Consider the following 12,559-nt stretch of genomic DNA (forward strand, 5'->3'; position numbering starts at 1 on the left):
TTCTTAAAAAAACTTTGTACCTATTAAGGAGGCTTAGGAGAATAGCCTGGGTCCGAGTGTTTCCGGTATGCGTGCGGTGTGTACGTTAAGCGTTTTTTAGAACGCATCTGGCGGATAGCCAACAGTAACTCTCTTTTTCTTAGAATGTATCGGGTGGATATCCAACAGTAACTCTCTTTTTCTTAGAATGTATCGGGTGGATATCCAACAGTAACTCTCTTTTTCTTAGAATGTATCGGGTGGATATCCAACAGTAACTCTCTTTTTCTTAGAATGTATCGGGTGGATATCCAACAGTAACTCTCTTTTTCTTAGAATGTATCGGGTGGATATCCAACAGTAACTCTCTTTTTCTTAGAATGTATCGGGTGGATAACCAGCAGTAACTCTTATTTTCTTAGAATACATTGGGTGGATAACCAATAGTACCATGAACTCTCTTTTTCTTAGAACGCATCAGGTGGGTGACCATGAATGAGAACTACGTGTGGGAAGTGGCAGGCTAGGTTCCAGCTCTCCTCTAATAGGGGGTGGGGTATAGGATAAACCGTGGCCCACGGTAAACGCCTGACGATCCCCTTTAAGCAAGGCAAAGCGAGATGTGCGCAGATCATAGCGGTTTTCACCTCCTGGATGATCTTTATAAAGCAGACCAACCCTATCATCGACCTACGGGTTGATCCCGCGGGCTAAGGGCTGACCCCGTTGTAAGAGAGAATCCAGTAGATGATATTGAAGACTAAGAAGGAGACAGGAAAGAGCACCCGGCAGTACCTGTCCGTCAGTGGCTCCATGCCCTCAATCTCCTTCTGCGAGAATGATCTCTGCTTAATCAGTTGCGTTGCTTTCTGTCGCGAGCGAAAGGAAAAGACCGGTCTTAGTTTGCTGTTTCCGTTAGCGCTTTGCTCCTTGTCCATTACGTACATCACATTTTGCTGTTTCTCTGGCTCCTGTAAAGGGAATACAGAGAAACATATGTCGAAGTGTTTAGGGTAAACTGCTTGATGGTGAGGTAAAATCAACACTGTTTAGAGCGCGAGAAAGGGATGAAAATGATGGAAAGGAATGCGAGAAACGGAATATTTAGTAATTGTGTTTGAGAAAGAAACAAATAAATGGGAAATGCACATGCAAGAAATGAATTGAGGAAATACGAAAAAGTAAGGTACGACATACCAGGAACAAGATTCAAAGAATGGAATACGCGAAAGCAAGAACTCGAACAGATGGAATGCAGTAAATGGAATGGAAGGAGTGAAAAAGGGAAAGTAGATTGCTTTAAAAATGCAAGGAAATCGAAAAAAAGGAAACGGTTCATAAGATATCGCCTCTACAGACACCATTTCCAAATCTTCCTTTAATTATATATTTATTCTTTTCTAACCTCATTTAAACACGCAAAGAGCTCAATGTGAACCTACTTTAGTTTGCTGCTCTTGCTCAGCTTCAACCGGAAGTCGAACTCCTTTCTTGAGCTTCCGGTTGACTTCATAAGAGACGCAGCCGTACTCGACGAGGGACATGAAGACGTACAAGAAGCACATGATGAGAAACCACTCGATGGACTTGACATAGCTCACCTGGGAAACACGGAAGCCATTTAAAGGGGTAGTGCCAATCATTTAACATAGGAGAAACCACCATAATGATAATAGTAATTATAATTATGATGATGATGATTACACAGCTAACCTGGAAGATATATGAATCTTTTTTCTATACTCTAGCCAGGACTGCCCCCCCCCCCTAGCCAATCCTGGATACGTGCCTGTTAGCCATTGTTAACAGTGCACGCATGTTTTAATTCACTTCAGTACAATGTCATATGTCAGCCCCTGGCGGCCTGTCCTTGTGTACCTTGGGTAGTGATGCGCGCGCACTGTTCGTCAGCGTTGTCATGGTGAGCACGGTTGTTATTCCCAGGCCTATCCTCGCGGGTGTAGACGTGTGGTTGATCCAGAATGCGATCCAGCTGAGCATGACAATGAGGTAAGCCGGGATGTATGTCTGGATCAAGAAGAATCCGATGCTTCGCTCGAACCGGAACAGCACTGTCAGACGTGAGTATGAACCTGGTACAAGAGAATAAGTGTGAGTATGAACCTGGTACACGGTAAAGAATAAGTGTGAGTGTGAACCTGGTACACGGTAGAGAATAAGTGTGAGTGTGAACCTGGTACACGGTAGAGAAGAAGTGTGAGTGTGAACCTGGTACACGGTAGAGAATAAGTGTGAGTGTGAACCTGGTACACGGTAGAGAATAAGTGTGAGTGTGAGCCTGGTACACGGTAGAGAATAAGTGTGAGTGTGAACCTGGTACACGGTAGAGAATAAGTGTGAGTGTGAACCTGGTACACGGTAGAGAATAAGTGTGAGTGTGAACCTGGTACACGGTAGAGAATAAGAATGAGTGTGAACCTGGTACAAGAGAATAAGTGTGAGTGTAAACCTGGTACACGGTAGAGAATAAGTGTTAATGTGAACTTGGTACACTGTGGGACTAAACTGCATTGGCAGTAATGTTCCAGAAAACAATTTCAGATTTCGGCGTTTCGCACAATTATAATTGAATCTACAATTACTAATAAAAACTGTAAAGAACAATCATATGACAGGAATCTCCAAACCTGTGGTAAAATTCGCAAATTCAGACGTGGTCTTGTACTCTGTCAGAATGAACTGGGGGATTTGAAGCTCGTCCGACACTTGAACTTCCTTGTTCCCTCTGTTCTTGTTCCACTTAAAAATTAGCTCGGTCGACGGATAACTGACTGAAATATGAATAATTGGTATCAATGAAAGTTAATAATATCTTATATCTATTTTATACTAGGTCAAATCTGTAGCTAATGGGACGGGGTAGAGTGTTAATACTTACAGCTCTCAAAGGACAGCTTGCATGTCTGCTTGTCCATGGGGTAGCTGTGGAGCTTCATTGGACACGAAGCCGTCATCGATAGCCTGAAGACATAAAACAACATTAACAAACTCCGGTTACCCAGGTACTGCAATGATTGATGAGTATTGCCATAGTTGTAAAGGCCTGGCTAAACATTCAAACATGTATATTAAACATTGCGTTTGACGCAGATGTTTGTACGTTTAGCCACCCACAAAACATGGCACTAAATCGGCTTTTATAACACGTCCAGAGGTTTGAACGAGTCCAAAACATTTTCATCAAGCATTCCTGTAGACCTTACATGTTTTGCCGTTTAGCCTCTCACAAACAAAACATTGCGCGCTTCGTTATCACACAATAATAGCTAGAAATTCCTATGGTGTCACATCTCTCGTATATTAAACAGGGAAAAACCCTCGGTAATTTATGAAAAATATTTTTTTTGCCACTTAGCAAAACATTCACGCGCGAGAGTTCGATTTTCAATGTGTCACACCTTGAATTATCCTCGGGGACCCAGAGCGTCGCGGAGGTCAGCGGAGGCGAACGCGGCGGAGGGGGAGGGAGCGCCCGCCTTCGCTGACCTCCGCGACGCCCTGGGTCCCCGAAGATGAGCTTGAATGCCAGGCATTAAAATCTGTTGATAACCTTACCTAATGCTATGGAAGACCCTGCCATCCGGCCAAACACGCACGACTTCGTTCTGTTTCGTCAAATCGTGCTTTATGCCGGATTTCTCGTTCACAAAGTAGATGTCTGGTATCCACATGTAATCGACCATCCTGGCATTCAGAGCAAGCCGTTTGTTGTAGCCCGTGTAATCATACGCGAGGCGAGTGTCCTGCCAGTACTGGCGGTAGAAAAACATCACGCGGAACTCCTAAGGAAAGAGGGTATGGTATTAGGAATACTACACCATACCTTGAAGAATATGAAGGGTGGGTGTAGACTTCCCAACGGTTGGGTTGTACTTAGTCGACAACTACAAAAAGATACTCCGCCTTTTCTCGTCCGCTGCATGGGACGCCCGCAGAGACGTTTGAATCTCCGAGCGTTAGTTTATCCAAGAAACCTCCTAAGACAAGAAAACCAATATGCATTGCCTTTCCTCCTCCGGCATTAGACAGTCTTGTAGCTTTTGAAGGATTTTTTGATGCGAAACAGAAAAGATAACGGTAAGGCACCAGGAGGTGATGCAAGCAAGACACCGAGAGACGTGTCAAGAAGAGCGCTTGGTGGTGCGTATGGGTAAAACGTTGGTTGCGATGAATTTTCACAACCTTCAATAAAAAAGACTAGTAATGCATGTTATTACCATATCTGCTTCACTGATGTCCCCGATGTCCAAAACGAACATATCTGTGTACACGATGACTGGATCTCCTGACACACAGCAAATAATCAATCAATAAACCGAGTTTCGCTGACTATGTCCTCGATTTTTCTCTCCTTTCTGCTCGCGCGTCATCTTATTATTTTCTTCAACCGTCTGTGAGCCCTCCTCTCTCCCTCTTACATTGCATGTGAATTCTACACTCTTTTCCTCTATCGTGTTTAATTCCGTGTAATTATTACTCAAATCATATTTACTCCTAAGCCCTCCCACCCTATTGATTGGCGTCATAACTAAAAATATTTCTCTCTACAACTCCCCATCCCCCCAAACCGCCGAACCCTTTTAATTGTGCGTCATTAATAAAATCATCTCTCTCTCTACAAACCACTCCCCCTCCCCCCTCACCACCAAACCCTATCAATTGTGCGTTATTACTTAAATCATATTTCTCCCTACACCCCTCCCCCATCCCATTAATTCCGCGTCATTACTCACGCCCTATCTTCGGCCTTAGCCTGCTGTCTGACTTGGTCTTAATCATGTTCAGGATGTACGGTAACAGTTCCTCCGTGCTGTTGCTCTTGGCAGTGGGCCCCGTGTAGGGTCCGGTGGGTCTGTGGTGGCTGCCGTTGGGGGAGTACCCTGGGGACACACTGCTAAAGTACACATCCCCGGACGTTGTGCTGTTCAGCCTCTCTGTGGTGCTGACGAACGAACTTGTGGTCGGAATCAATTCATCATCGGCGCTCCTGGAATTTGTAACATATTTATATTCATTTGCATAGAAAACATCCGGGGTGCGTATAAAGTGGAAACAGATATATTGTATTTTTTATAAAGAATACAAAGAAAAATATAGGAAAGCAATAAAAGTATGAAATAAATGATACCACTACATTGTAATTGTTGTATATATATTTTGCCTCGTCTGTAGTTCCGTTTGCTTTCTCTCTGTTTGGTCTCTTTTCATAGTACAACTTTTAGCTATCGTTCTATAGTAATCATTTGAGGATTTGATGTCAGTACAATTTGCGTTATTACATTTTGCAGCGTAACAGACCCCCTCTATACTATATCAAGTACAAACCGCTTTAAGTGAGACGGCTTATCCTTAGACACAACTCGGTGTTTGCAAAAAGGTTATTACGTAAGTAAAGCATATTGGACATTTGGAAAATGCCCCTTGGCTCTTAAACCGCAACATCTCTTGGCTAACTAATGATTCTGAGCGTTTGGTGAAATACACGGGAGCACCTGCTTAAAGAATTTGAGCTGTCTGAATCTGAATCTCAGTTATCATGTCTGACTTTCTTTTATATTAAACGAAGCGCAGAGAAAATCTATCTAAAATCCATCTATAGACCGACATTACAGCTTGTAAATGTTCACTAAACTAAATCGAAAATGGTAATGAGACATTCTTATACAACAATCTTGCTATCTTGTATCATTATTAGATCGTTAGGTTCAATATTATCATTGATGGATGCAGAGATAGCAATGTTGGAAGGTTGGATATAAAATTAATGGCACAGAACTTCAGTAATAGTTCCTATCTAACATTGTTTTTTTTAAATCTATCTACAATATCTCCTGGGTTATTATCCTGTTAAGAAGCATGATGCTTAAACGTGTGGATTGTGATTACAGATGAATAATGGGAATATCGATTTCATGTGTTTTTGTAACAAGACTATCTTTTTCAACACGGATCAATGCCTGGGATGGAATACTGTAGAGAGAATGTACAAATCATGAAGACAAGACATGACGGTTGGGTCATTCAGGTGCGGTCAAACATGAAAACGGAAAAATTCTTAGGGAGATTAATGGGAAGTGTAATTTCCATACATAAGAAGGACCTGTACACAATGCATGTTAATGCATTAAAACACCCAGGAATGTTGAAAAACCTTCAACTCGTATTTAAACCCTCAAGCGTGGGACCGCAATAAGAACTCACCTGCGAAAATCGACACTCGTCGAGTTCTCGTTACTGCTTGCGAGCACTAGATCCGTGGACAGCAAAACCAAATACAACAGCGCTTTCAGCATCTTCGTTCAACAACTCGTCTGGTGCGACATTCTGACAGCAATCTGAACAGGACTCCGTTAGTTTAGTGAGCTTGCTGATCACAAAGGATGAAAGGTGTGATTCAGCCCTCTTTTGTCTCCCTTTTCTCCCCTCCTGCCACTTGAGATAATCGCACAGGATTCTCCACTAAGACTTATTTACCAAAACTTAATGTGAGCAGGTCAAAACAATGCCAGGCCTGCGGAGCGTGTTTTCATCGAGTTTTTCAATTCTAATATGGAGGAGGTTTGCACGTCGCGTTATGGCGAAAACACCAATTGAATTATAAAGAGAAATACCATTCGGCAATGCCAAATATTTCATCTTAGTGGTTAAAAATTTAACTTGGATATCAATAAAACGTTAGCGTATAACCGCAAGTCGACTTCATTGATTTTACAAAACGGCGGAATTATAGGACACTAATAGTAAAAGTTAAAAGAAGACAAAATGGAAAAATGCACACCAGAATTCAAGGCTGGCAAGGAATACTCTATTAGGAAAAACATTTGTTTTGAATTATTTATCATAATAGGTTGAATCCTTAGTTTACCCATTCTTAATTTTTTATACCCAACCAATAGGACATACGGTGAGCAGATTGAGTTTTTTATATTCTTTTTCAAAGGAATTTATTAAAGCTCTGTCTAGAACCTTAGTATTAATCTAATACTGATCAAGAGATTACAATCCACAGTAGATCACCAGAAATCTTTTTAGCATGCCGCTCTAGTGAACGATAATTATTTATTCATTTAGATATTTACAGACGAAATTTCTTAGCTTTTATAAGTGCTTCGCTATTGACAGAAGCCACCCAATTCATCATCATAAAACGGCCAAATGCGTCGTAGAAATTTTAAATTCGCGTAAATCGGAAAGACAAAATGGTACTAACCGGGTTCCCACAGTGCGGAAGAAAAAACTATACTTCGGTAAAATAAACATTGAGATAAAGATGAAAATGTGGGTTGTTCTGCCTGACTCACCTCCAGTTGGTAGTACAATATTTGTACAATACCCGTTGACACCTAACTAATGTGTCCCCAATCTAATTCTAAATGACGCGTGGCTCCATTCTGTACGAATAAACGCCAGTGAATAAAGTGCCAGGCTAGCATAAGTACCCGGTCTGATTTACAAGTCTCATATCCGAGCTCTTGTCTCAGCTGGGAGAGAGAGTCTCAGAAAGTCTCAGAAAGGTGGTAAAAATGAAATCGGGTTACATTTATTGATTGATTTATATTTAGAATTTGAAAAGCCCCCCGCTGCGCCTTTGTATATTACAAGTATATTCACAAAGACTTCGATCTTCCAATTTATCTACAAGATAAAGATGATCCTTTATAAATTAACAATCTAAGATATTACTCAATATACTCATAGTTTAAGCTATACCCGTTTTCAGCTTATTTTAAGTGATCTTTTTAACAATTAATACGGATTAAGCGTTTTCGTGTTTAGCCAGTATTTTAGGAGATTTCCAGGACGCGCCATGGAGGAAAGCTGTTAAATTAAATGCTTTTCACCTTGCAAGATACCAACCACGCTTCCACACACAAAACACGGGAAGCCTGCTATGAAATAATAGCTGCCACAGTCTGATTCTCGCGCGAGCCTGCACCCGTACCTTAAAATGATTGGCTTCTCTCACTTTATGAGCACAGGCTTACGGGAGCACACGGCAAAACGTCTTCTTTGGCAGCATTCCAAAAGCTTTTGATTCATACAGACGAATGGTGACACATTTTCATACTCTAGTAGTGCTTTATATGCTGAATAGCAGAACCACTCTTAGAGACACTTTATAGTGGACGAATTGTAAGCCCTCTAGCAACTTATATACACTTTTGATTCTCAAGTAGATTACCACTCGTATTGTGCACAGGGCTTCTTATCAAGCCCGTCGTATTAACCGTGCCATATTAAGGCAGTCCCTTAAGAGTAAATATCTGAATTATTAACTGGCCGTGTGTGCTGCTTTACTTGAGGATTGGTGAAAGCGCACAACAACACGACAAATGTGCAAACACTTAAAAATCTCAACATAATCTCTCCCTTCGATTCATGCAGCGACAAAAAAGCGTTTGAAAACAAAATAAATAACAATGCTCTTCGTATTGGTCGCAGTAAAGAACCATAGCCCAGAAATAAACCAACTCAATTCGTATACAGTAGTATTGTCTAATGCTGCGATGATTATGTAGAAAAGATCTATATCTCTTACAATTTGCGTTTTAGCAGACTGTCGTGAATGTGATAGGTGTTTCCATCATTGAAGTTTAACACCCAACAGGAGGAAACTGGACTTTAGCATTCTCAAAAGTCCTATTCGGGTAAAAAGACATTAGGTTCTAGCTGATAAACTTCTTTCTGCAAAAATGATTATAATTTTGGCGGATTACACAGACCAAACGGTAATGAGCTTTTTAGGTATTTTTCTTAAACAAATATTGTTTAACTACCCTTACAGGAAATAATGATGATGGTGATAATCAAAAGAGGGTCAATACTTATTCAAAACAAAGTCCATACAATTGAATCTCAATCTAATTTAATAATAATATATGATAAAATTCGCTAGAATTCTCAAGGCGGGTTAAAGCACTATTTGTCATATCAGACGACCCTTGATGTAAAAAAAAATAAGTTTTCTTATCGAAGTTATTAAAAGGCAGATCCCTACCATTGGACGAACTAGTGCAATTGTTATAAAAACAAGAACTATTCAAGATAATATTTTCACCACATTTGTGCGTTTCAATGGTGACTCATCAATATTCTTATTCGAGGTTGAAATGATGGAGAAAAACATTCAAAGATTTGCGCTCATCAATTTCATCAACCTTGAAGGTCATACTACCAGAGAGTTTCAGATTTTCATCAAAATGTTGACACATTAAAATGTAATCCTTGGTCTGTCGGCACAAAAAAGAACAAGAATTAGTTATGTCACTTTTGTCACATTTTATTCTGTCTAGACTAACTAAAAAAGAATACCCAGGAGCTGTAGATGGTTGTATGCGCGTCTTAGCTTAGCTACTCATGTTTGAAAATGTTGATGTTGATAATGATGATGGTGATAATGATGGTGATGATGATAATTGTGATGGTGGTGATGATGATGGTGATGTTGATAATGATGATGGTGCTGATGATGGTGGTGATGTTGATAATGATGATGGCGATGTTGATAATGATGATAGCGATGGCGATGGCGATGGCGATATATAGTCAGTGGGTAAAACTATAATTTCCACGAAAATTTGTTTTTCTGATGTGAATTTACAAATATTTTAAAATGAGTGTCTAGTTAATTTGATTATATACATGCTGTCCAATGTGTAAGCCATGGGATATGGGTCATAGGCTTCCCTTTATTATAGAAGTGATCAGGTTTAGATTATGTGCTACTAACTGCTTGCCCGTATTTTATACGTCAATGACATAATTATTATTCTTTTCTTCACCCTTTGTTCTACTAATAGCTTTGCGACGGGGGGCCCAGTCAGTTTATTAACAGATAATCCCTTTATAGTAGTGTTATAGATAAAACACTACACGTAGGGATTATTGAAAGCATCATGAAAGACAAGATTCCACGTCTGATTAGCACAAATATGCGCCGGCGATATGGCCATGAGCATCATTATTTAAATAAGAAAAACTTTGAATTAATGTAGAAATGTACAATGAACTTTCCAAGTATTTTAAAACTGCGAATATACCTTGGTATACAGTATTCCCAAAACGTTGAGATATAGCTTGCTCGATTCTTCTTTGGAAGACGCTCTGTTTTCACGGCTTAAGGCCGTGTGTGGTTGTAGCTCGTCATGTAGAAATAATAATTTGTTTTTTTTTCAAAGGCAATGGCACATAGCCATCAGCTGTGACCTTGACAAACAAAGGAAGAAAGAAACTTTTATTCATTTCAGATTTATTTTGCACCCGAAAGAACGATAACCGAAAAAAACTATGGTAGCTCAAACAGAAAACATCTAACAGTCTAATGACGGTTACCTTTTGCAATACAGCAAACTAATCAATAGCGAGTCTCACCTGTCTCGACAGAACAACGACAAATGTAGAACACATTGAATTGTAGCAATAGCCTATATAACTACTATAACATTAAAAGACAAAAAATGGCATACCTCTTATACGTGTTGTGCGAAACTCGAGTTGAACTCCCACGAAAAGCGAACCAATGAATCAATGCGGAGCTCGAGTTTGACTCCCACGAAAAGCGAACCAATGAATCAGTGATTGTAAACAAGAGGGCTCTTGAAGCTCATGGAAAAGTTTGATTTGTGATCTTAGCAGGACACTCTTAACTCGGGCTAGCAATTCATGCGCGAAGACAAAAACACGCCCAGGCTGCAAGGCTAACCCCGTGTAGTGCCTTTCAAGTGAAATCACCCGGCAATAATCCAATCAAATTAGCAATCACCTCTGCCTTTCATAGCTACAATTAGATGTGCGAAAATCATATTACGGGATTAAGGCACGGAAACGCTCCGAATTGAACGGAGATGGGTAATTAAGAGTATTGGATCTCGTGACATTGTTCAGAGATATAAAAACAGCATTTGAGGACGCGCGTACGTTGACTTTAGAGCATTAGTACCAAAAAGTCAATGTATCCTCGGCGGTATACTTTTCTTCGCATTTTTTCCCAGTAGCACTTGTGGAACAGTTTAAAAAGTCAGGGACGCTGAATTTTTTATTAAACATACGGGAAGTACATTGACTCAAAGTGGCTAGATGAGTCTTTGACTCGCATTATCCGAGAGAGAAAATAAGAAAATAGCCTTTTAGATTACTACCACTTCTTCAGATATACAATTTCTTGAGACGGACAGGTGTTTATTTTAGCCAAAGTGTTAACTGCCTATCAAAATTTGACCGCTCGATACCCTTCCCATGATGCATCTCGACGGCACATTTCCGTGTCCGAAAATCAAAATATTTTGCCAAGTAAAATAATAATTAAAATCGTGGATTTTTTCTATGGCATGACTGTGCATGCACTCTAAAGGCGGGGTTACGCTAAGGTTTTTTATTGTTCTGTTTTTGACTATCGTGTGCGGGCGCTCAGTTTTACGTATCCGTGTCAAATTGGGTGAGAGATAGGAGAGCTGTGTTTATTAGCTTATAAAATTGTCTACTCCGTTTCCAGTAATAAAGATCATAAAGTAGCCTAACGAGCCTGCAATGTGAGTCTCAGACATCAGGTTAATGCACGGAATGGCCTCTTATGAAAGTAGCATTGTGTTTCTAAAGGCAGTCGCTTTAATCTGCGGTTCATTTGCAGAGAAATGACGTGGCGGAAAATTTGAGAAGAGACTTTTAGATCCTTGGAGACCGTCAGTCCATTCCAGTGCGTGACAAGGAGTACAAAAAATCACTGCGGGTTACTTTGGGAATCAACAAAGCAAACATTTCTCTCAAGAGTAATGATTTACACTAAAACTTGTTTTGAGTTCACCTTGAACTAAATAAAGAAAGCAAATGACTGTGATACGCACCCCCGCATGGTGTATCAATACAAGCCTCTTCGTTCTGCTTCTCTCGCAACAATGAAATGTTGTTTTTGGTTTATTCGTACTACTGGTTTCGTCGTGTTTCGGAATGCCAAGTTGCGACAATGACGAAAACTAAAGCGTATATCTAACTAAACTAGAAAAATGATAATAATGCGCGAAATTATATCCGCGTTTACATTCTAGACTGCACTTCTTTTCCCGAAAAGACGGTTACTGTTGAAAGCTGGCCCGAAGACTCACGCATGCATCTTTGTGTTTTTTTCATATGCTTGATATTTTAGAAGAATCATAGAGTCGAGCCCTCGATACGTGGACCACGAGAACCTTAGAGTTCCATGCGCAAACAGATGCGCAAACGTGATAATCTTGATATAATGACATAGTTATGACATGAGCGTCGCCTTTTGAAACACGCTCTGTGCGAGAGTACAGAAAATTTTCGCAGTCTCGATACAGTTGGATGATAAAAACTAACTGTAGACGCGTAAAAAGATGATCTAATGCGATCGGCATCACAACAATGGTAAAATTCAGAAGCGACCCAAACTGACAGCTGCTTGTTAATATACCGTGTGTGGAAAACATAAACAATGAAAAACATTTTTGCAGCTCATATATAAAACCCCATATGATATCAACTATAACACTTTCACTACGAACAAAAAGTTGGTATACTTCGAATTATCCAATAGAGTGTGCAT

General features: G+C 40.2%; 1 protein-coding gene across 5 annotated transcripts; it reads right to left on the reverse strand.

Annotated features, from left to right (window-relative positions):
- Positions 1–271: 271 nt before the first annotated feature.
- Positions 272–10,730, reverse strand: LOC5512189 (glycine receptor subunit alpha-2). Of its 5 annotated transcripts, none has more exons than XM_032381567.2 (10): positions 10,467–10,730; positions 6,202–6,335; positions 4,734–4,987; positions 4,218–4,285; positions 3,556–3,782; positions 2,879–2,961; positions 2,628–2,771; positions 1,858–2,072; positions 1,422–1,580; positions 272–950 (listed from the first exon to the last, which is right to left on the reverse strand). In XM_032381567.2, exons 2-10 carry the CDS (start codon positions 6,291–6,293, stop codon positions 690–692), a joined length of 1,503 nt encoding a protein of 500 aa, XP_032237458.1. In that variant the 5' UTR covers positions 6,294–6,335; positions 10,467–10,730; the 3' UTR covers positions 272–689. The 5 variants fall into 5 exon arrangements, with proteins under 5 accessions (XP_032237458.1, XP_032237461.1, XP_032237459.1 ...); XM_032381570.2 differs by lacking the exon at positions 10,467–10,730 and adding an exon at positions 10,041–10,420; XM_032381568.2 differs by lacking the exon at positions 10,467–10,730 and adding an exon at positions 7,943–8,201.
- Positions 10,731–12,559: the final 1,829 nt, after the last annotated feature.

The sequence above is a fragment of the Nematostella vectensis genome, chromosome 10 (genome assembly GCF_932526225.1).
Source record: "Nematostella vectensis chromosome 10, jaNemVect1.1, whole genome shotgun sequence".
NCBI lineage: Eukaryota > Metazoa > Cnidaria > Anthozoa > Actiniaria > Edwardsiidae > Nematostella > Nematostella vectensis.